This window comes from Apis laboriosa, unplaced genomic scaffold (assembly GCF_014066325.1).
Source record: "Apis laboriosa isolate Shangri-la unplaced genomic scaffold, ASM1406632v1 scaffold21_cov150, whole genome shotgun sequence".
NCBI classification, from domain to species: domain Eukaryota; kingdom Metazoa; phylum Arthropoda; class Insecta; order Hymenoptera; family Apidae; genus Apis; species Apis laboriosa.
Window position 1 is genome coordinate 201,555 of NW_025222365.1, and position 25,108 is coordinate 226,662.

The 25,108-nt window shown below is 41.2% G+C and overlaps 3 protein-coding genes across 6 annotated transcripts in view; 1 reads left to right on the forward strand and 2 right to left on the reverse strand.

Moving 5' to 3' along the window:
• LOC122713040 (headcase protein) overlaps positions 1–25,108 on the reverse strand; it is a 143,414-nt gene that overhangs the window by 60,042 nt on the left and 58,264 nt on the right. The gene's annotated exons all lie outside the window — the stretch shown is intronic.
• LOC122713041 (facilitated trehalose transporter Tret1-like) lies at positions 1,644–23,937 on the reverse strand. 4 transcript variants are annotated; one of them, XM_043933172.1, is made up of 9 exons: positions 22,697–23,937; positions 18,376–18,569; positions 11,664–11,715; positions 4,848–5,175; positions 4,098–4,454; positions 3,581–3,840; positions 2,933–3,184; positions 2,556–2,727; positions 1,644–1,964 (listed from the first exon to the last, which is right to left on the reverse strand). In XM_043933172.1, exons 4-9 carry the CDS (start codon positions 4,915–4,917, stop codon positions 1,687–1,689), a joined length of 1,389 nt encoding a protein of 462 aa, XP_043789107.1. In that variant the 5' UTR covers positions 4,918–5,175; positions 11,664–11,715; positions 18,376–18,569; positions 22,697–23,937; the 3' UTR covers positions 1,644–1,686. The 4 variants fall into 4 exon arrangements, with proteins under 4 accessions (XP_043789107.1, XP_043789109.1, XP_043789108.1 ...); XM_043933174.1 differs by lacking the exon at positions 18,376–18,569; XM_043933173.1 differs by lacking the exon at positions 11,664–11,715.
• Positions 21,601–22,400, forward strand: LOC122713044 (chymotrypsin inhibitor-like). Its single transcript, XM_043933179.1, has 3 exons — positions 21,601–21,751; positions 22,067–22,194; positions 22,284–22,400. Exons 1-3 carry the CDS (start codon positions 21,700–21,702, stop codon positions 22,374–22,376), a joined length of 273 nt encoding a protein of 90 aa, XP_043789114.1. The 5' UTR covers positions 21,601–21,699; the 3' UTR covers positions 22,377–22,400.

Here is a 25,108-nt window from a genome sequence, read left to right on the forward strand (position 1 = left end):
AACTCTTCGCGCTTTCTCTCTCCCTCCCTCTCCCTCTCCCTCTCCCTCTCTCTCTCTCCGTTACCGAGTAATGCAAGCGTTCCTGGTACGTCGACATGGAACGGCCGACCCTGACGAGAGGTTTATAGCAGCATCCATTATTAGAACGCCGATACGAGAAGCTACTACGCTTCATAAATATAAATTCGAATGCATAATCGATGAAAGCGAACGCCTACCGAGCGACGCCAACTGCATGACAAATGCATTGTGGATCGGGGAGGGGGGAGGGGATATTTCATCCTTAGCGTTCCGGCCATTTACCGAAACCGAAATCGAAAACGGTAGAACCATTTTGGTCCAAACCACCATCACTGCTACTCACCCCCCATGGGACGAATCAATTCAATGTTAAATTATTTCCGAAAAGATAGAATAATATCTTCTTATGAAATTGATCCGGTCGAATAAATTGACTGCTGCACGATCGAAGAAGAAAGAGAAATAACGCTATTGCGCCGTGTTACTCGTCGCTGAATATCGAAAGGCCCAAAGCCTCGTGAAAATTATATATCTCTCTTCCTCCTGTATCGCGTCATTCAACTCTCGAAAGAAGCTAGAAAGGCTTTATAGGTGGTGGTGTTGTATCGAGAACCGATTACCAGGCTCTCATTGATCGCCGATAGGTCGATGTTCCCCGATTAACCCGTCAGGTCAACGTCCATGAAAGAACGCGTTCATGGCTTTTTCGCTCGAACGGGGTCAGACTCTTCCCCTCCCCTCTTCCTTCCCTCGTTGCATATATATATATATATGTATATATATGTATATATAAATATAACTCTCGTCGCACGCTAATCTCGCGGTGATTTTTCATTTTGGATGGGCGGAGCGCACGATGGCCCCCACAGGCGCATCATTGTTGACTCGAGAACCGTGGCAAGGGTAGGGCCGAGGGAGAGGAGGGCTGGAACAGAGCATGGTATGCGCGTGTCGATGATGCACGATGTGTATACTCCATGTACACGCACTCTAACGTGGTCCTCGAGCGAGTTCAAGTTTAGCCCATCCATCGAGTTTGGCCTCCAATGTTAGCTTATCGCTTGTGCTCGTGTGCTCGTCGAGCAACAATTTTTCTCTTCTTCGATTTGGAAGAAAAATGATGATACGAACTTCAATTCGCAATCTCTCGCAAGTTGAAGAAACTCTCAGAGAGGGGAGGCGTGTGACAATCGGTGATGGATATAATTCGTTTTATTGAAAACGTTTTCGTGTATTTTATAAATCTTGATTCGAATGTACGTATAAAAAATAGCTCTCTGGAAAATACTCGTGCAACAAATTGTTTTTGTCTTTTTATTTTATTTAGTTATAATACGAAAAAGATATAAATAATTCTTTTAATAGAGTTACATTTATATTCTATTCATAATATAAATACAAAAAATTTTATCACGCAATAGCGTCCTTTTTATTTTTTTTTTTTCCTTTTTTTTCTCTTTTTTTTTTTTTTTTAGAAAACAAAAATTTCCATCGTTATTATACAATGGCATTATACAATGGCAATGATTATTTTTTATATCATCCATATATTTTTTTTTTCCTTTTATATATTTTTTCATTTTCGCTCACAAAGCGATAAATCTCTTAGATCTCGTTCAAAGATATTCGATATATATTTTTATTCAATATATATATATATTTTTTTTATTCCTCGATTTCGAAGGTACCGAACTCCCTCTGTATCTCGGTGAAAGTTTTCCCTTTTGTCTCGACCAAAAGGAAGATCACGAAAACCACGCTCAAAGCGCAGATCAACGCGAAGAAGAAGAAGACAGGTGCCATCCCGACAGCCTCGACCACGCTCGAGAACGACACGGTCACGATAAACGCCAATATCCAGTTGAACAATGCTGCGGAAGTGGAAGCGGTCCCCTTTAACTTGGTAGGAAAGATCTCTCCCATATAGGCCCACGGTATAGGACCTGTATTTCCACGGAAAAATATACCATTATATCGATGTCGAAATTGTCGAAATCGATCCACTTTAACTCCTTGAAAAGATGATCCTTGTAACGCGAGAACTCGTGTCTCGAGACGACACGATGAAATATATGTATTCTTTTTTTCTTCTTCTTCTTTCGAGATCATCAGTAGCCACGAGATAAATCTCGTCGTGTAAAAAAAAAAAAAAAACAATTTGACAGACATGTTCAGCTCGGAATGGATCTGGACGCGTAACTAGCGCGATGAGACATGGAGAATATATAAATTCTCATCTCTACGTGTAAAGTAACGATTATGTGCGGCAATTGAATGCATCAAAGACCGTGTTTATTTAAAATTAATGTATTATATATTCTGGAAAGGAAAGAAAAAAAAAAAAAAAAAGACATTTTGGAAGAACCCAAAATGAATGTAACGATTCGAGTTACCTGATCGTCACTCGTGTTTATTATTTTTAGTTTTGAATTTTTCAACTTCAGAAACCGTTATCCGGAGCGAACATGTTAAACGAGAAAGAAGAAAAAAAAAAAAAAGTCAGTTTCGCATCGATTTGTTTCGTTACTACTAACCGGCACCCAGGCAGAAGGACAGGATGTACAAGCAAGCGCAAAGGAGCGGTAACCAAAATAGAGTGTCGGCTACCGGCGGATTGCTTTCTTTTATGATGAAAAACACGGCCAGACCTATCAGGCAGATGCACATCACCGCAAAAGATATTACCAGGAGTACTTTTCTGCCCACCTACAAAAATTAACCAATTTTCCAGAGTTCCATTTATTTTATTGAAATTTCGACGAGTGTACGCTGCGCGAAATTAACTCTTAATTAACGCATTGTCACGTTGATATTTTTGAACAATATATCGAAGGTCGAATAAGAGATTAATCTGAAAAAGAGATTGGTCGAGAAGCGCAGCATTCACTCGATTCAATTGTGGAAAACTAACTTGGTCGATCAGCGCAGCAGCTATGACGCAAGCGATCACCTGGACCACCGCGAACACCACCATCTGCAGCAAGGGATCTATATCGACGCCGGTCAGCTTGAAAATCGTCTCGCTGTAGAATATGATCGCGTTGATACCGCTGAATTGTTGGGCGAACATCAGCCCATAAGCGATCCCCAACGTCTTCAGCACAGCTTTCTTCATGAACGCGTCGAATGTCACTTGCTGGAGCGCGCTTTTCTCTACTTGTTCCTGGCGTTAATTAAATTATTCGATTGCTCGAGAAACTTTTGCGGATATCTCGAAATACGGTTTCGATATTTTACAGTAATTTAAATATTGTGGATAATACTTTCGCTATTCTTTCGAATCTTATCTAAAAAGACACGAAATATTCAAATATTCGCTGTCCTCGAAAAATGATTTACGCACGCATTCGAGAATCTCTTCGTTGTTTAAACTTTTGATCGAATCTATCGAGACGATTAATTCAATCGAATTATGGTTAAACAAAAATAATAAGAGAGACAATTGAAAACAATTGAAAACTCGTAATATCTAATAATAATAAGATTGTCGACGGTGAAATAAATTTTTCACGTTGTCGATGGGACAGATGGAGAATATTAAATAAAATAGAACACTAACTTTGAATATAGCGAGCTCATCGTCGATTTCTTCGTAATCCGGTCCTCGGAAGAATCTCATCGATTTTTTGGCAGCCTCCTCGTTGCGTTTTACCATGTAAAACATAGGACTCTCGGGCATGAATATCATCATTATAACAAACAGAATTGGACCAACTAAACAAAGACCCGTCGTGGTAACGACGTTTCTAGCGTATCCGCAGCAGTAAGCGTACAGGATTCCGATCACGAGCAATAATTGGAAGAATATACCCAAAGTACCTGATCGAATAACAAAATTGCATTTCAATTGGGAGGGGGGAGGGAACAAAACGATACGATCTTCGACGTTTCTCGAGCAATTTCTCTCAAATTATAAATAATTTTTTTGTTCCATAAATTGAACAGAGAGAAGATACTTTATCATCGTTAATCGCTCGAGAAGCGTTAAAAATCATACGAACTTATCTTTTTCGTTAGGCTTTCATAATAAAAAAAAAAAAAAGAAAAAAAATCGTCTTGCCATCATTTTCTCGTACCTCTGATTTGTTTCTCTGAAATCTCCGCGGAGTACATGGGCACTATGACGCAAAACATCCCACCACAGGCGCCGGTGAGAAATCTTCCTACGACCAGAAGGGCGAACACGGAAACACCGATTATGATGAAAACCCAGCCGAGGATGAAGGCCGGAATCAGAGAGAGCATCAACCACTTTCGACCGATCTTGTCGATCAGGAATGGCACAATTGGCAATCCGCAAGCCGCACCCAACGGGAAAATCGCGGCGATCAAGGCGATCGCCGATATGTCGTACATGTGCACCTCTTTCAAAAGTTCAACGCATGGCGCGCTCCATCCGATACCGCAACCCAGTGAAAATCCACCCATGCACGCTGCGGAATTTATTCCAAACAATGATGGGGATGATACGGATCGAGAATTTCGAGTTTATATATGCAATGGAGGAAATGTTTGAATGTATATGTGTATATATATATATAACCGAAAGATTCGGAGAACTCGTCGAAAGTCTTGACGATCCGTTGATAATTAAAAAAAAAAAAAAAAAATTCTACGAAACCCGTGAAGAATTTTCAAGAATTCCAATCTTCGTGTTCCAAAATTGAAATTCTTCGCCACTATCCAACGGAATCGTCAACGATATATCGCCGAGATTTTTTTTTTTTTTATATAGGTTACAATGGATACGGTTCGGATTGAAATAAATTCTCGTGGAACGAAAGGCGATGATAACGAGATGAGATTTACGAAAATGGACAAGGAACCTGAGACCGCGCCGATATACTGAGGCCATCTCCTTCGAAAGAGAACCTTGAATTCTTGCTTCTCGGCCATTTTTCACAAGTCGAATTTCGATTCTCGGCTACGTTCGTTTCACCACCCCTTCCTTCTTCTTCTTCTTCTTCTTCTTCTCGATCGAGATCGAATCGTTTCTTCGTTGCACTTCTCGCCGTCGGAAATAATATCGTGGATCTACTTCTCATCGAGGATTTCCGTCTAACAATCGTCGCGTTGCCATGGTATCTCCGTCCACCACACCCCTCTTCTCTTCTCCTCCTGTCTTCCCTTTCTCCCCCCTCGAATCGTTCGCCCCTGAATGAACAAAAGAGAGCACGTAGAAAATAGGAAGGAGGAGGAGGGGGGGGGAAACAAAAGATCAAACGGTTCGAAAACAGGCGATGAAAACGATTTTCCCTCGCGCACGCCCTCTCCCCCTAATATACACCTCTCGTCCGCCAAACCTATATATCGCTTTTTTTTTTTCCAACGGACGAAGATACCTGCGGCTGAGGCCCATCCACCAGCAGGAGGAATCGACGGGGATCGAGGCGGTAATAGGGATAAGATCCCTTTCCTCACGCCCGGTTACTTCGACTAACGACATTCAAATTCCATTAGAGCAAATACGCGATGTGCGGCTGACAACTTTCGGATTACACAGGCCCTCCTCTCTCTTCCTTTCTTTCTTTCTTTCTTTCTTTCTCCCTCTTTCCGAAGAAGAATCTCTCGTTGTCGGAGGATAATGGCGGGGAGGGAGAGGTGTAGGAAGAAAGGGTGGAGGAGAGAGGAAGGAACGATTAAATCGCGAATACGGTATTTAAATGAGTGCATCTACATTTTAAATATCCCTCCTCTCTTTCGCTGGCGTCGCCGATTCCGAGATCTCTCCTTCGATGATTCCGCGAGAATCGAGAATGATTCCTCGAATTTTTATTTTCATTTATTTATTTTCTTTTTTTTTTTTTTTTTTTTTTATTGAATATACTAATTCGAGCCAAGTTTGCAAAATATTATTATTTCGATATTTTTATTCGTTTATAAATATACGTGACTTTTATAATCTTTTTTTTCTCTTTCTAGTTGGACTTTTTTATCGAAGGAATATTATACTATGGTTAAAGCGACAACTATTTAAATATTTTAATTACGCTAGGTTTAAAAATAAAATCAACAAAGCAAATCTCCAATCGATTCTATCTCGACAATCGAAAGTGCAAACCACCATTTTCCTTAATTTATGTTCATCTTTCTCGCTGTATTTTCGCATTGTCCGACGACAAGTAAACGAATCTTTGCATCGGTGGAGGAAAGGAAATCGGTGGAAAGATAAAGAAACGTGGCAGCTTCTTTTATCTCCGCGCCACGAGAACCTGCTTCCGACACACGGAACGTGGAGAGAATTTTAGATAACCGATAACGATAACCGAACTACTGGTGTGATCGAGGATCCGCGAAACGACGTGTCTTTTTGCCCGACCGGAAGGATGCAACCGTCTTCCCAGAGAAAGTAAATCGATCCTCTCCTTATCTTCAAACGTTCAAGATAATTTCACTCGAGAGAATGTTATCTCGAAATCATTCAAATTTTTCTCCAATTTCTTGAGATACTTTTGGCCCATATTCAGAAATCGTTCAGTGTTTTGATCTGGAGACAAATTTTTTACGAATTTTACAAAATTGTAAAAAAGAAATTCGATGATTCGCGATTTATAATTTATTAGTTGCCATCTCAGAGATTCTGTTGAAATTCTAAATTTTAGAAAGGTATGCGTTATTCTCTCTAATCTAACGCATTCCTACTAAGAATTAACTTATTATTTTCTATGTTATTTGGTATCTAACCAACACCACGACAAAATCGTTCAGTGTTTTGATCTGGAGACAAATTTTTTACGAATTTTACAAAATTGTAAAAAGAAATTCGATGATTCGCGATTTATAATTTATTAGTTGCCCTCTCAAAGATTTCTGTTGAAATTCGTTATTCTCTAATCTAACGCATTCCTACTAAGAATTAACTTATTATTTTCTATGTTATTTGGTATCCGTCTAACCAACACCACGACAAAGCGACACGCGATATAATTGCAAGGTATCACGAAAGCCATTGCCTTTTTCTCGCCTTTCAATTCAGCGCCGTTTCCATTCGCGTGGCGTCTCTCGGCTCTCTCTCCCCGTCCCCCGGGGAACGCTCGAATTTGCATATAAATATAAGTAAAAAGTGTATTTGCATTTAAATGTCCGTTGCAGGGTCGGAGTACGAAAGTTGGACGGAGCTCGATCGAAAAGTTTGCAGGAAGACTAACTATGGGACGAATAGGTAAATGAGAGAGACGATGGGCGGGGAATTCTGAAGGTTTATCGATCGAGGCTTCCACGGTATTACCGATAATTTGCACATCGCGCCAATTTCCCCTGAAATTTTGTCATAACATTTCTCGATTGGGCCCATAAAAAAAAATTTTCTATTTTTCCCGCTCTCAAATTTTCGAAAAATAAATTTTCATCGATCGTCGAGAGCACGCGCGTGTATTTTATGCAAAATACGATTATCAAAGATTTTCGTTATTTTCTTTGCATTCTTTTTTTCTCTTCCTTTTTTTTTTTTTCTTTTGTACATTTACATAACATTCCCTCTAAGCGTTCCAGAATAGGTAAACAAAGGGGGAATAAAAAAGAGCGGAAAAAGTGTTGGTGCGAGGCGAGGTGGTAGCCGTTCACTTTCATCGGTTGTGCCCCCGACACGGTTGCAGAATCATGGCTCGAAAATTATCCACCCGAGAGAAGTAGACATCATCGGGCAATTAGATCACAACCGATCCAACCTAGGAGAACTCGACAATTGCGTCTAATTATACGTTGCCCGCGTTCGCAAGAAAGGTGCCTCCGAGAGGCGCCTCGAGAGTTTGCAGCAGTTGCGAGCAGGAACGCAAAGGGTTTGCGATTTTTCTCTCGCATCGCGACTAATAAATCGGCGATAACGAGAATAAAATAACAGCCTGGGGGCATGAAGGTATCGACCGATTTTTTCCTTTCGACGAATGGAATTGTCGGCAATAGGTGCGTACACAGAGTTGATTCTAGAGATCGAAGAAGAAAAATTAATCGAAAGTGAAATTTCTTAACTTATTAATTCAATTATTACAACGGTGTTTGAAGCAATACGAAAGTGAAAGAATATATTTTTTAGAGGACAATAAGATAATATTTAAAGTTACGTACTTCGTTGAAAACTGAAAGAATTATAGTAATATCTTTTGCACGATTTTCGAAAAATAAAAATCTAATTCTAGATTTCTAGGCAAAGAACGCATTTTAATTGTATTTCGATAAGTTAAGGAACGTTATTGTAATATATCTTCGATGAAAAAATATGGTAAATAAGATATTTTAACTATGAAGAGTATAATATATATTGTTGCTGATAACCACAGCGTGGAACTCCATGAACCGCGACACAGGAAGTCGACAAGATAGCCGGTTGTTAATGACATCGAAAATATCGATTCGACAAAGTTGTTCCCAGGATAGATACGTTCCTTTCTTGCTTGTGCAAGACGACCTATCAAAGAAGAAAATGTCAAAATAATTGTAAATAAATTAGAAATGAAAAGCTTAGTCTCGCGACATTAACATATTAATACATTCATAATTTAAGAATTACAAATACATGATACGCTATAAAATTAAACCATCATCCGAATAGAAACTAACATTAACGCTTTATGCATAATCAAAAAATTGCAAAAAAGAAAGTGTTAAAACAACGATTTAACTCGATATTCGATAATTAATCAATTTTTAATTTTGCGTCGCGGATGAATAAAATAAGCTTGGAATTTCTGCATACCATCTATCCACCTACGTTCCACCACCTTCCTCCACAGCAATCGTCCCGCGCACGGATGATTTACGAGAATTCGGAATTCTGGACGCCGTTTAGAAATCGTTCGACATCCTCTCCAAGCATAAATCGTTGTCAACGCGCATTCATCGCCGAGTTGTACGTACGTGAAATTCGTTTCCTGCGCCGAGTGGGAGGGCTGCATTCCCGCCAGCTCAGCTTTCGAATTCAGTTCGTCACGGAAGTTGTCGCAACGGGAACGAGATATTCCGGTTTGGCCGGTGTACGAGCCGCGATATGTATTGGCAAACTTGTTGCCAACTATTCCGGTTATCGATATATATATATATATGTATATATTTATATGATTTCCTTGGAAAAATTCGTCAACACTCGAGAGGATTAAATAAAATTTGTTTACAAGAATTGCGTACGTGTTCAGGCGTACGTGTTTAAGTGGAAAATTTAAATTCGTACCCTTCTTTTTTCTTACGGAGATAGATCTACGAAAAGATAATATATAATGGGTTAAATTATCGCGAGTTTTTGAAAATAAAATTACGATTTTTGTAAAAAAAAAAAAAAAATTAGTAGCATAGAAAAATTTATATAATATTTCTTTTCCGTTCGCTCAAATTGCAATTATCATAAAATGTTTCGAATACAATTTGAATATTGTTTTCAATGGAAAAAGATAAATTTGTTGTGATTTTCTTTTTCAACGAAAATGTAACGAACCGACACGTATCCATCCATCTTACTTTTACTGAAAAATTAAACGGAAAGCTTTTGTTATCGTACTCTGTAAATTTTACCATAGTTCGTACGTATTAAATTTTCCATTTACTCGGCCTGAAACAAATAATCGATCTGAAATACTCGACTGTACACCAGCTATCTCTCGACGCGAGGCTAATCGAACGTTACATATCGGCACCCATTCATCGAGACTCATTCAAGGAATAGAAATGAGCTACGATCGCCCGTCACGGCTCGACGATTTCCCCCTTTTCCAAATGAATATTCCATCTGTTCCGACGGTTACTTATCGAGCAAACGCTTTAATCGCGCAACTCGCTGGCAAAGCCACGCTTTGTCATCGCGTAATTTACAACGAACCTTCGGCTCGTTCATCGATCCAACGTCTAATCAACGTCGCTTAATTATCGTTCCTCCAATGACAGATGCATCCGTTTCCAACATCTTTGGAATTCGTTATTCGATTTCGACGCTGTCTCACTATATATATATATATCTTAATTTTTCCCCCACTCCATTCATAATTTCGATGGATCGTCGCGCAAATGTAATTTCTATCACAAGAGGATCACCACCTCTCGTTAATTAATTTCTTTTTCGAATTAATAGAAACTTTATACGAAGCATTTACACGACAAATCGTCAAAATAACGTGAACATTCGAAACGTATCGAGTAAAAATTACCCAATTATTGGACGAAAGTACGCGTGTAAAGAAAAAAAAAAAAGCAGCCAAGTATAATGAAAATAATCCTGGATCAAAAGTAGCCCGCATACCTCTAACAAACCAGGAAACCGGAAACTGATCCCGCTAATACCGCCGTGAATCCATTTAATCGAGAAGTCCTACATAATTTACGTGTACCGGGCGGCGAACGAAGCGCGCATAGATCCTCCCCCAGACCTCGAAACAGCTTACATAAGCCGTGGACTGGCTTAAGCTACCTTGAAGTCGGTCGTTGCCGCTGTCTCCCGCAATCGTTCCACGCCGGCGTATGCATCGAACGTTCCCTACAACCGGCCGACCGGCAATCAACCGACATACAACAACGCGTGCACGATACGGCAACGCACGAGAAGAGGAGGAGAGAGGAGGAGAGAGAGCAGGAGAAAGGAGAGGAGAGAGAGAGAGAGAGAGAGAGAGAGAGAGAGAGAGAGAATAGATTTCAATTTGAACGTGGGAATGGGGTGAGAGGGGTGAGAAGAGAGGTGGTCTTCTCTGTGCCGGTATTGATCTTCTCCGTGGGATGGACAATAAATTGTTGATTCGAGTTGTTGGTCGAGGGATACGTCGTTAAGGAGACGATACACGTCCCTCCCTCCTCTGGACGGGGGCTCCACTACTACTACTACCACCACCACCTTCTATTATTATTCCCGCCGCGGATTCCGGAGATGAACGCGCCACTAACGAGCCAATCTCTGCGCGAATGGAACGTTTAATGATCGTGGCGTGTGATCTTCGTGCCAATCGGCCGGCCAAGCCTATCTCTCTCTCTCTCTCTCTCTCTTTGCCCTTAGCTTCCTCTGCACATCCCTTGGCTAGAGAAGTTTTTCGATTTGAGATTGAAAGTAAGCAAGTTTTTTCGAGAGTAATGTAAAAAAAGAAAGAAGAGGAAATAATATAACTTGACGATCACCTTTAACAAATATCACGTATTGCCGATAAATTTGAGGGAAAACTTCTTCTCCGTCAAAAGAAAGATACGCATAATTCCAGAAAGATTTTCTTGGAACGAAAGAGAAGCAACTTTTTTCCTGTTGTTGTTGTTGTTTTCCTCCAAAGGGAAGTTGTTCCGCAGGGGTAGAAGAAATTCTTGGGGGCAAGTTTGCGACGAGTTTAACGGCCACGCGACCAACCAATTGTTTCCAGAAATCTGATCGAAACGTCGAGACGACCTAATTCCAGGGGGACGTGACCGAAAGAGGGGAGGGGGTGGTGATGGGGGGTCGTGTTTCGAGAGAGAGAGAGAGAGAAAGGGAGCACGTCCACCCCTTGGCGCAATCGATTCTAACGAGAGAGGCTTAGGACGGCCGATCAAGCTCGTATAAATCACGGCTCCTTCCCCGACGGGGTGTTAAGGCGGACGGGAATGGTGTTCTCGATAAAAGTCACCGGACCGCAGGAAATTCCTCTCCCCCGAGTCGAGCTTGGGAGGGGGAGAGACATTGGTTTCTCGGGCGCGGGATTACCTACCACCAAGTTTCCTAAATGTGAGACATTGGATCGGCGACAAGTTGGATTTTACCTGCAACAGAAAACGACATTCGTTAGATGAATAATAATATATTCCCTTATTCTTTTTTATCGACAAAATTTTTCTACTCCTTCAATAATACACGATCCGAAATCCTCCCCCAAAAATAGAGATAAAGAAGATTCGTGTCGTTCGCGTTAAAATAAAAATTAATTGATAATTTGATAATTAGTTCGAGGTATTAAAAGAACACTTTTCAAAAATACTCGAACACGAAGTTACTCTCCGTTTGCAAGATCAATACGAAAAAAAAAAAAAAAAGAAAGAAAGAAAGAAACAAGCACGGTACTCAATTTCGAACAGTGTTAAAGTCGATGGTTACAACAACAAGAACTCTCTCGGCATCTTTGAAAAAAAAAGAAAGGCAAGTAGAAAGAGAGAGAGAGAGAGAGAGAGTTTATTTATGCCAGGTCTAACCACGCTCGAAAGGGTTGAACAAACGAATACATCACGCGCGGCGGGGAAGGAAAAGTTGTAAGCAAAGAGCACACGCGTACCAGATGTAATAACTAATGGCAATAATAACGACACAATGGCCTCCTCGTAGACCGAGCGTGCTCGATGTTGATTTACTTTTCACGCTCGGCCACCACTAACACGCGCGCACCAACGCACGCACGCCCACGCGCAAATGCAAAATCCATTCCTCCTCGTCGTGAGCCCATTCCCCTCCCCTCCCCTCCCCTCTCGACCAGTTCTTCGTGACGTCGATGGCGCGTGAACGATACGAGTAACCGCGAGTTACGAATCGATTCGAGCGGAGGATCGTGGATCGAGAACAGCGCACGACACGCGTGTGGCGCGCAAAAACCGGCCGCCACCGTCCACGTTCCAATTATCACGATCGAACGTTCACGCTCGATTTCAGAGAGAACCAGTCCCCGCGCTCTTTATCAAAAGCAAAGCCTCGACGAAACGGCCGGGGATAATTGGTAATTTCGATCCATTTGTCAAACGCGCGCCAACCTCGTTCGACCGTGTCACCGCGAGCTACTTTTGCAAACGAGCCTGTACCGTAAATCTTGGCGAATTCCACACGCGTGATACTTTTTTTTTTTTTTTTTTTTTTTTTACGAGCTTCGAGCTTCGAAGGTGTAGAAGGAGCTGGAAATATCGAGCCGGGATTGGAAGTGATGGAACGATTTTCGTCGCTCGTTTTTGTCGTTTTTATCGAAATGAATGAATTTCCCTCTTGGTTTCAAAAGTGCGAAGGATAAATAACGATTTAACGATTCGAGAAAATGGTATGTTGCGGGTGAAATATATCTGGAAAAATGATAGTTTTCAATGTATTGGAGAGTATTAATTTTCATTTACGTGAGTTGTGAATCGCGATTCTTCTCTCCAAGAGAGAAGAATGCCACGTAAGGGTAAATAATACGTGGATCAAAAAGAACGATGAACCGCGGAAACTCGCGGTTGAGCGCGCGCGCGCGCCATTTGCAAAGCAACTCGGCTTGAAATTTGCATAACCTGCGACGCAAGACGATTTCCATAGAATGCAAAAGGTTCGACAACGATTCTCGTTGTGTACAATTGACTGCGTAATCGCTTTTATAGAATTAATAGAAAAGATCGATGTAAATTCTCCATGTACACGTGGATAATTTCGATCGTAAAATAACGAACACCGTCAATCGAACGACGATCGAACGATTTAACGATTTAGGCAAAGAAAATGAAAAACGTTGAAAATTTGCGGGCCCGTAATTATTTACTATATATAAATAAGCGCGAATAAAAATACGAAACGACTAGCGATAAAAAGAGAAAAATATCATTGTCCAGACATTACGCGCGATCGTTAATTGACAATTTGATAGTTTCTGAAAGTGAATTTTAAATATGCTCAAATAAATGCTTGCCCTTTCTCATTCTGCATTCTTTCAAATTGCCCAATCCTCGATTATTCGTTATTTTCCACGGTTATATTGCGCGGTATATTGAAGTGAACGGAAGATGGGATACCAAAGATAAGAAAGGCGATAACGATAGGAGAATTTTTTTTTTTTTTAAAAAGAGAAAAGCTTTCCCTTCTCGATGGCAAATATTAGCAAGTTGAGCCATCACATCATCGAGAGAAAGGAAATCGCCTTGCCCTACTTGGCCGTGGAAATAGCAGCCGATTCGAGTTCGAACAATAATCGCGTTAATTGGTCCCCGGATTTGTTTGCCATAGGCTCGTGTTAAAAATCCGTACGTGTTCGTTGCCTTGGCGAACATTAACGAAACACGCTCGACGTTATCTCAAGAAAGAACGAACGTTGTGTTATTCATGATTTGTGGCCTGGGCAAAACACGTATACAATAAAACGCGGACTCTCTCAAATAGGTTTACAGGTATCGTAACGCCACGTGCTCCATTGTTCGAGCACCGTGCAGTTTGATAACCGACAAAGTGGAGGAATAGTTCGAGGAAGATTGAAATTTGATACCCGATTTCCCCAGTCTGATAAATTACAATGGAAAATTCATATAATAAATTTCGATATAATCTCTCTTGACCAGTTGAAAAAAAGCAACACGAGTGATACTATTAATTCTATTAATTTTCGATCTATTTAAAAATCTATAGACACAGAAGTTGAAAGCAAATTTAAAAAAAAAAAAAAATAGGGAAACGAAAAGATGAAACAATTCTAATTATTATTTACATTGATAATTAATATTTCAAAAATGTCTCCTTATCTTTCACATACCGCGCGTTGTATCCTCTTCCAATTAATGGAATGGAAAATTATTATTACGGCAACCGAGTTCCAGCCACGAAACGCAAATGCAGAATAGCTGTCGCATACCGACGGTTTACGAGCCGATAAGATAGAACCGGCTTGAAGTATTGTTTCTCCCATGGCTGGAGGAATAGGTTTCCACGGAGGAAACTAGGTTTCGCGTTCGAAACGCATTATTGGACGATAAGATAGGGAGGAGAACTGGCTCCGCGCTTCGACGATGTTTGCCAATCGTGGGGGTCTTAACCATTCGTTCGAGCCGACTCACTTTTCAAACTCGCGCGCGGCTTCGTTTCGCCTCGCTGATTCATGCAACGACTTTAAACCCGATACGCAAAGTGGAACGGTGGCGATGTTTTAGAATTCGATGTGGCGTTCTAAACGGTTGGCGGTGAAGCGAACCCTTTTTCAAACAGTAATAATGTGGAATAATTGAATCGAATCAAAAGATTCGAAGAACTGGATTACATTGTTTGCATTCCGTTACAAATAAATGTGGATATGTAAAGATCGTAAAGTGAAATTCTAAACTTGAGAGATCATAAAGAAACACAAATTCGTTTGATTCAATTAAAATTATCCAAATGGATAGCGCTTTGATTAAATATCCTTCAAAAGCTTGAATAATTTAACCCTTGATTACGACGACTCGTAACAAAATTAAGAAATTAGGAAAAAATTCGAGGAAATTTTAAATTCCAAACCAAGGAAACAATATTACCAAAAAAGAAAGAAAAAATCAAAAATTTAACAAAGATAGAAGAAGCTCGTTCGTAGAAGCCACGAGGGGGATGCGACAAAACCTCATAAATCGCGACAAAATCTTTCGTCCAGAGAGAAAGAAGAAAGGGGGAAGAAGAAAGAGCGCGTTGGAGATCGGGGAAAAAAATATAACACGTCATCGAAAGTTGGAGAGTTGACCCCCTCCTGGTGGCTCGTTTCCTGGCCTGGCGAGTATTTATATTTCTCCGCCGCTTTGTCTTCCTTTGTCGCTGAATAATCGGAAAGGCGTGGACAGGGCAATGGCGGCGGCGGAAGTGCGGAGCGTGGATTCTCGAGGCGCGGAAATGGGGTGGTAGTGTAACGGGACCGCCGGGTTGGCAAGGTGGAAGAGGCGACGAACATCGTGAAGGGAGAAAAACAGGAAAGGAAGAGAGGGAAGGGGGGGGGGGGGGGGAGAGGAGAAAAGGGAGAGAATCGGCAACGGCAGCTGCTCTCTCGAGCATTTAGCGAATTTTGCCGCGAGGCATTAAAGGGAGGGCCCCTTCCTCCCCTCTCCTCCCTTCGTTTCCTTTTTTCCCTTCGACTTTCCTCTTCTCCTCGTTTCCTTTTCGACACGCAGGGCAAAAATGAGCGAGTGGAAAGGCCGCTGGCCGGATTCACACGCCGAGGAGGACCCCTGACGGGGCACACACCCCAGCCTCTTCTCCCCATTGCCAATGAAAATCCTGAGAAACTGGTAAACACAGCTCCCAGGAGAGGGGGAGGGGGAAATCCTTTCCATTCGGTTCCTTTCCTTCGTTTCACCTGGAACGTTCTTGTCGACGAGCCTGCACGTCATTTTCGATCTCGTTTCTTGCACATTGGTTTTCGTAATCGATTGTCGAAAATCAATCTAGTCTATGTAGCGTGATAAATTTTGTTTAAATCCGTATTAGACGTTACAATGATGGAACAACGAGAAAAGGGAGAATATCTTAGAGAGAGAGAGAGAGAGAGAGAGAGAGAGAGAGAGAGAGAGAGAAAACGATCCAAGGGAAAACTTGCTACGTTATTTTCAGAAACGTGAAGCGTAACGCGAGGATTCGAAGGAGATGAGGATGACACTTTGAACAATGATGCTTCACAGTTGACTGGAAGCAGATGTTTTTTTTTTTTTGCATGCGAGAGAGTTCCTCTAGGGGATGTTTTTATCCTCTTCCGAGCGAAGAAAGAGAGATGCAGGCGAAATTTAAATTTACCCCTGGACCAGGCTGCTTTCTCAGCGATCGCGTAAAAATGAAATCGATGCCTCTCGAAATTCATCTTTTCACCGGACCAATATCATCCCTATATATAGACTTATTTCAAACACTTATTCCACACCCCTAGGTCACCCTGTAGATCGCTATAAAAAGTCGCTGAGGTCGCGTCACAGGCATCCAATGTCACCCGAAGGGCACCCAGTTGGTCCCTCTCCCACCCTTATAAAAACCTTATTCCTCTCGTATTCCTTTAAAAAGAAGAAGAAGAAGAAAAAAGTATACGATTCAAAGTCGGGCACATAACACATTCCCTCGAACGATCCAATACGATAAAGCTCAGAGAATCGATGGGAACCACCATCCTCGCGACTGATTCCTCGCCGAACGTCGATATTAAATCGTTACTACTCGGATGTATCTCGGTGGTATCCAAGAGGGAGGAGGGGTGTGAGGCGTGTGTAGCACGGTGCGCGAATTATGGTTAACGGGCTGGAAAGGTAAAAAGGGCGGCCTCCACGAGAAAGAGAGAGGAGGTTCGACGAGTATGGGAGTATGGGCAACGCGATCGTCACAAAAGATCGTCGTTGGCTATGGGGGTTGCAATATTTCTGTTATGGTACATTAAATTCGTACGAGTTTTCTAACGCGACCACCGCCGTCAATAACGGGGAATCGGCGAGAAATAACGGAGGGAGAACACGCCGGGATGGGCGAGAGAAACACATTTTCTTCCTCCATTCCTCGCCCTGCTTATTTTTCTTCCTCGTCGTCCTCCCTGGAATTCGGAGGTTCTTGTAACCGATCGATCGATCGATCGATTTTTGCATCTCATTCAGCCTCGTAGCGAGGAAACCTCGCTGCAGGAAAAAGGAAATCAAATCGCTCGATCACTTATTGGTCAATGTTTTTAAGGAAAATTGTTTCTGGTTTCTCCTGGTTATATATATTCTATTCTGAATTCACGTAATTTTGATTTTTAATAAACGATAATGAAATTTTAAGGGACGATTTGGAAAATGGAATACCGTTTTTATTTTTCTAGAAAGATTCGATTAAGATCGATTCTAAGTTCGATTCCTTGACGATGAATGCTTTTCTTGGTTCTCATGAATTTATTCTTGCAAATTTTCAACTCATTTTTCATTCGGTTAATCGAAATTCATGTTTGCACGACTTCGCGCCGACTTTGATGGACTTTGTAACTTTGCAAATGGAAAACTCTTTTTTTTTTTTCCCTAGTCTTTTTTATCAATTGATTTAATTAAAATTGTTTATCCTTCGTGGCAACAACATTCTACACATAGATAGATGAATAATGATCGACTATGAATATGATTCATTATGACTAATGATTATGAGCGAAACTTTGTATAAATTTATTTATATAATTTCACGGTTATGAATCTTTGTTATTTCGAATAAAAGTTTACACGTAGAGAAGATTTCGCGTGACTTTGAAATAAATATTCTCCAATTAAATATTAATCGTTTCACGTTCGAATGATTAATCAATTTTGTGATACTGAAAATTTCCAAACGTGCATAAATGCGTACTAAAATTATATCGTAATCGAATATATTACATATTACAATATATTACGCGAGAGAGACTAAAATTTATATCGAAAAAGAAAAAAAAAAACAGAACATAATCGATAAACATTTCCATCGAATTTCTTACCCTGTCCTCTCCTAGTTTTGCCTTCTTTCACACCGCAACATAAAGTAGTATCAGCGAACGTTCGATCGTTCCTCGTCGCTCTTTTTCAATTTGGCAAGCGTAGTTGAAGAGGGGAGAAGGCGGCCGCCCAGGAAAAACGAAAGCTCGAGCAGAATTATCTTTAAGCAAGGGAAGAAGGAGGAAAGAGGAGGAAAAAAGGAAGGCTCGAGGGTCTCGGACAACACAGGCGTTCGGAATCGAAACCTGGTCTTTTTCTCTCTTACAATTTGCATACCTTTCCAACCGATCAAATGACCCTGCGAAACGAGGATAAGGGTCCTTTCTACCAAGTCTAATGGCCTGCGTTCCAAAGCATCTGCTACGAATGGCAACGCCACCGCTGACCGTGGTTACGTAATTTTCTAACGAAGAACAGTCTGTCTCTTTCTCACTTCTAGAAATATCATCCAACCTTGTAACCCTTGTTTACTAAAAAAAAAAAAAAAAATCTTAAGACACCTTCGTTCTTTCTCGTGCGCTTCGAACGAAAATTATCAACTCTGATTATAATATCGAAGCGAAGATAATCACGTTTTTCTTCGAAAGAAATCTTGATATTCCCGTTTCTTTCACATCTTAGAATTATTAATTCCGGATCCTTATTCGATATATAAAAACAATTTAAATTTTCGATTTATATCTTAACTCTTCCCCCCTCCCTTCCCAATAATTTTTCTTCGCATTCTTCAAAAGAAAAAGAAAAAAAAAAAGATCCTCGTCCAAGGTTACTACCACCATCAACAACCCCCAACTCAAGAAACACTCTCTCCCCCCGTTTCACCACGTAACCGCAGCGGCGAATTATCAACGAGTCTGAGGAACGTGGACAATTTTCCCCGGGTTGTTTGCGCGGAACGTGACAAAACGAGAGAGCCGCACGTGAAAAGAAGGGGAGGGAAGAAAGAGAGAGAGAGAGACACAATAGCATGGCATAGCACCGGGCGTTAATAATGAGCCCAAGCCCGATTCCTACGGCATCGGTGTCACGTCGCTTTGTTCGCTCTCGCGCATTATTCGGCCCGCTCGCGTATCTCGAATAATCAGTCGCGTTTTACCGAAATAGCAACGCGCATTGTCCCTCGGGGTCTAGACGACGACGTGCAATATCACGTGGAGAACAAAGGCCGGGCAGAGGGAGGACGATCGTCGTCGGAGAGAAGTTTGCCACCACGGTTCCTGCGAGCGGGACAAAGAGAGAGAGAGAGAGAGAGAGAAAGAGAGAGGAGGAGGATAAGAGGTCCCAGAAAAAGAAAGTTTCGGAAAGAATCCCTTCCCGATCGTTCTCCTCCCTTTTCTTCTTCCTCCTCCTCTTGCTTCGAGAGGAACTGCAGAGTTCGAGAATTCCAATTTTCGAAAACTTTCCCGTTAATCGAACGATTCCCGACCACCAAAAACACTCGTGCTTCCTCCAACCATTCGTTTCATCGAGTCGAGGATATGATTTCTCTCTCTTTCTATATATATATATCGATTCGTGCAACTTTGCCAAACTTTCTCCGGTAACCCATATATATGAAAGAAGCTGCGAATGGAGAAAGAGAGAGAGAGAGAGAGAGAGAGAGAGAGAGAAGAAAAAAGGAAAAAAAATGCCACTCGCCGGTTAAGGCAACGTGACTTCCAAGACGTAATGAGAGAGACCGATCTTCTTCTCCTCCTCCTCCAAGGAACAGGTTTTGTTTCACGCGTGCAAAATAAAGAGAAAAAAAAATAACTTTTGCGGAAGAACGAAAACGGAGAAAGAAAAACGATAAAGAACGAGATAAAGAGAGAGACATCGGTATCCATCCACCATTTGGTTCGAGCGGGACAAAGAGCGGGTTCGAGATACTGCGGGGACGCATTATGACCGATGAAATACCGTATTAAGGGTCCCTCCCCAAAGCAGGCCTCATCCTAGAAACAGACGCACCTGCCACTCGTTCGTCCTCAATCCGGGACCTTTTTCGAACCCTCGAGCGAGAGCCACAAGGCTCTTCGAATGGGATTGTTTCTCTCCCTTGTATCTATCCTCCTCCTCCTCCTACTCTTATTTCTATGTCCTCTCTCTCTCTCTCTCTTGCCAATCTCGCGACACGAGGCGCTTTGGTCACGAGTCTCATCTCTCGGGAGAATAGACAAGCGTATATACACGATGGCCGTGCGCTTATTGGATATCCGAGCGTGGAGTGGCTCCGTCCAAGAAGGGAGGACGATTCTTCGTTAAGAAGATTACCGGATTCGAGGGACCTAACGTTACCTGACCGGCGATTATTATTTCACGGGGGTGGGCCGAGGAGATTCGAGAGGGATTTCGTTTCGGGAGGGTCTCGTGCGACCCCGTGACTCGGCCGATAAATCGTTGAACAGGTGTAAAATTATCTGGTGACGATTTTGGATAGAGAGATGTTATTCCTCGCGAGGAATTTCGTGGAGATTAAAAAGTAATGGGTGATGTAATTTTTTAAGGAATTTTAATAAGGCGACGAATTTTAATAAGGTGACGTCTCGAATTTTTTTCCATAAATGGATTCGAAATGACTTCTTCTCTTTCTCTCTCTCCTCGATCTCTTTTTAGGGTAAATAAATAAAGGAATCTTGGATAAATTCGAGCGAGTATTGCGTGGCAAGCGAGTTACTGGGAAGAGGATGACATCGCGATCGTAGATGGGGGGAATAACATTTCTTACGAGGAATATACGATGTTAAATGGTGAAATCTCTAAGGTAAATTTAAAGTCAATAGGTTTCCGTGAAAGTTACAAGGCGCGACAAGCTTTCTCGGATGGATGAATTGTTTGACCAAAGACTTTCACGAGGGTTAAAGTGAAATTGATTGTTGAAAATTGGCCGATAAAAGAATATTTCTAATTCGAGTTTGAATCGCGTCATTAAAATTTCCCTCCCTCGATTATACTCGACTATATACTAATCCCGGCACAACCAGACAAATTCTGTTTTCGAAAGGTTTTCCAGGTATCCTGATCCTGAACAACAAAAGGGTTACGTGTATACACAGCGCGTTATACGTGTCGAAAATTTAAGAAGGATTCCCGAGAAGAGAAAGAGAGAGAGAGAGATAGAGAGAGAGAGCTATACATTTATACACGTGTCCCATCGACAAAGGTGTAACTGGTATAAAATAATCTCATTTGCAAATAAATGAAATATTCTGTTTTCTTTGTTTAACAATTTGAAGAATATTTGTTCAATGATTTATCGTTTAAGAATATTTGTTCTTCTTCCCTGCCATCGAAACACGATGTTCTTTCTTGCACGAAGCAAAAGTCGTTATCTGAAAAATTGACACAGCTGGCAACGAAGTAATAAACACAAAGTACCGGTAATTTCGAGTTAATGAAAATATATATTTATTAGCTAGTTTTAGTTATTTGACAACACCTCGTATGGGTAATGACACAAGATGGATAGATCGTTATTTGTCACGCGTGTTATCTTCGAGAATTTATATTCACGCGGACAAACATGTGTGTTTAAGATGTGGAAGAAGAAAAAGAAGTATAAAAAACAGGAATTTCGATAGCTTCCGACAGTAGAAGCGAAAACGACTTTGAAAGAAGAATATGCCCCGCTACATCTTTACGTGTATACTTATTGCTACACTCCTCGCTGTTTGTAAGTATTATATGCTTTTTTTATAATTCCCATAATTGCATGACAAAATACGACGTTATTTAAATGCTAAATAATTCGTTATAAGCAACAAAAAAAAAAAATATTTCGCTAAATAAAATAAATATATACGCAACGAAATTTTCGAAATAATTCAAATATTTGCAATCGTTGACTTTCTAACAAAAGTAAAATATTCTCTTCGAAAGTAAAATAAGAATTAAGTATCGGTCTTTTAGCGTAACTTCCAATTGGAAGTACGATTTCAATTTCGAAAAATATTGCGATTTTATTTATGTTTACGCTTTTCGTAAACAGATGTCGATGCACAAAAGAACGAGGAAAATATAAGATGCGAAGAAAATGAAAGACCATACATATGTGGATCGTTGTGCGAGCCATCTTGCGACGCTCCACATCCGAATCGTATATTTTGCCCGAGAATCGTAAGCATCGCAAAGAAAAAAAAAAAAAAAAAAACATTACGTTAAATCAATTATGTGACAAGATTCTGAAGTAATTTAATTTATCGCAGGAATGCACGTGGTCGTTGACCGGAGGTTGCCGATGCGAGCAAGGCTATCTCAGAAATAATAATGGCGTTTGCGTGCCATCCTCGCAATGTTAAAAGCAATGTCCACGAACGTATCCTTAAAAACTTCGATAACGGTAAATCATATTGCAAAACGATTTAAAAAAAAAAAAAAAAAAAAAAAAAAAAAAATAATCTCCTATCCCATTTGTTGAATAGCAATATATATCGCAATATATTATAGAAGAAAAAAAATGTCTTTTCTCGATTTATTTACCTATATAGAATAGCGACAAAAAGAAAAAAAGAAAAAAAAAAAAAAGAAAAGAAAAAGAAAAATCTCACTCATCGATGTAACGACATTTTCAATATAAAAATATAATTAAAAAAAGAAAAAAGGAAATTTTGTTTCTCACCTACAAATATACGATCACGCCACGAAGGTTAGGAAGAAAAATCACTTATCGTGCAAGCTCATACTTATTCGATCTCGATTGGAATTTCGTCACACTCCGTTTCTCTCCCCACGATCAAACAACAACACCACCCAACCGAGACGTTTCGTCGATTCGATTTGACCGTACGGGACGAGTCGCCGCGGCTAAATATGCTCCAACGAGTCAAAAGCTTACGTAAAACCTATAAACTTTTCCTCGTATCGCCTGCCCACCAATCTACTACCGCTTGACTATTCGCTTGATTAATAACGACACGTGAGCCGAAGCACGGACGAGCACGGACAAAGCGTGGGCCCACCTTCCACCGTCCAATATCGCTAGCGCGCGATCAAGAATAATTTAACAACTGTTCCCCTCGCATGAGCGCGGGTCCCCTCCCCCGCCCCCAGCGTGTAACAGGTGCCTATGCTGCTATATACAACGCCACTATCGCGATAATTCGCGTGACTTCGTTTATAATTCCCAACCGATGACGTGTTCCCGAGCGACTCTCGTTTCCGCGAAACGAGGCCCGTGTAATTCCGAGGAAAAATATTTTCGCTTATCGGCAAGGTCGTCGGGGGAAAAATAGCGTCGAGTTTGTTGGAGGGAGGGGTGTGGCAAGCTTGGTCGACGATCAAAGAAACAATTTGTTGGGAACGAAAAGGAACAGAGATTTCCAAGGGTCAACGCGAGGGAGAGGAGAGGGTGTGCGTGCGTGTCTACCAGGAAGAAATCCCCGTTTTCTTCGAGATAAAAGCACGGGGAGGGAATATAGATGGGAAGCTTGAAAGCTCCTTCCTATCGTATTTATGAGCTAGCTCTGAAACATATACGTATATGTTTTCGAATGTAATTCAAAGCTTAGAACTTTTGTATAGTAAAATCGAGTCGATAATATGTAGATAATGTAGATAAATAAAGGAGTTGAGATTCATTTTAACCCTTTGCTCGCCCGACGACTTTTTCGATCGAGACGATAAAGAAATAAAGATCTAAGAGGATTCTACTCGCAGAATCGATACTGCGCTCTTATTAATTGGAGATAATCTAGCGTTAAATCACTCGAGTTGGGACTCGCAAAGGGTTAAAGTTGCGACGAAAATTGTGAAAATACGTGTGATTCGCACGAGCGTGGAAATTGGTTGAAAGCTCACGTCGAGAGCGCTCCTCAAACGAGAGAAGAAAAATCCGTCCCCTTTGAACAACACCCCTCCGTCGATTCTTCCCGCGGGAAGAGGGAGAAAAATACTTTTCTTCGATTCCTTCCTCCCTCCTCCTCTCTTCCTTTCGCTTCATTCGTTCCCCGGTGGGAGAATCGACACCCGAAAATCGCGAGGCATTGGCACGCAATCAAGCGACGACATTCGGCTCGAGCCGAATCCACAGAGAAGGGTGGAGAGAAAACTCCACCCCTTCCCCTCCAATCGAATTAATCGCGGCGTGTTAGCAGCTGTCGATCGTTGCGACGTCGTTCCGAGAAATCTGGAAATGCGAAACACGACGACCACGCACAGGGTTTTTCCTTTTGTTCGTTCCGACGAAATAGAGTACTGGTGGCCTTTCTTCTGCTTCCGGTGGCCTCGATCAATAGGGAAAAGATTGCACGGAATAACGATTAACGAGGGCGCCTCCACAGGGCGGTGGAGGAAAAAAGGGTGCATCTGTATGCGCGCTCGTTGACAGGGTTTTCGGTGGTTGAATAGAATCGATTGAAAATCAAATTCTTCCATTGTCGGGTAGGACGACAACCGGTTCCAGTTGCACCGGAACGTATTACAATAGCTTGGAATAGTTCGAAGAATGAACGGCGTTGGTACGTTGGAATCGTTTGAATTTTTGCGGCCAGATCATAAAGTTCTCATTCTACTACGAATGAAGTACTACTGCGAAGATTGTTCTCAACTTCTGAGAGAGTGAAACATGTTTTCCAAAAAAATATTCGTTTATCTTACATCAACTCTTTCCATCTTGATGCGGAAGATTGATGTCTCGATGGATATTTTTTTGTGAGACAATTTTTATTATAATAAATGTGGAATAACGTACAAATTTAAATAATACGAAATTAGCCAAGTATGCCAACTTCTACGCCTCTCGAAAAGCGTCTCGTTGTTAGTCACCGGCGATTACGTAACCTCATCGCGTACGTGCAACTGAACATGTAGATAGCTTCACAAAGGAAAAAAAATAAGCAAGATTAACGATATGTTTTTTTTTTGTTTTATTTTTTCTTTTTTTTTTTTTTTTCGGAGAAAAACATTTTCAAAGTCACGGAAGACAACGACTCATCGGAACGGAATGTGGCGTTGTTCGATCGATCAATTTTCCCGCGAATTTTTCTTTGAGAAAAATCATTGGATCGTTTTCTTTCGTGTCGATCGACTATCG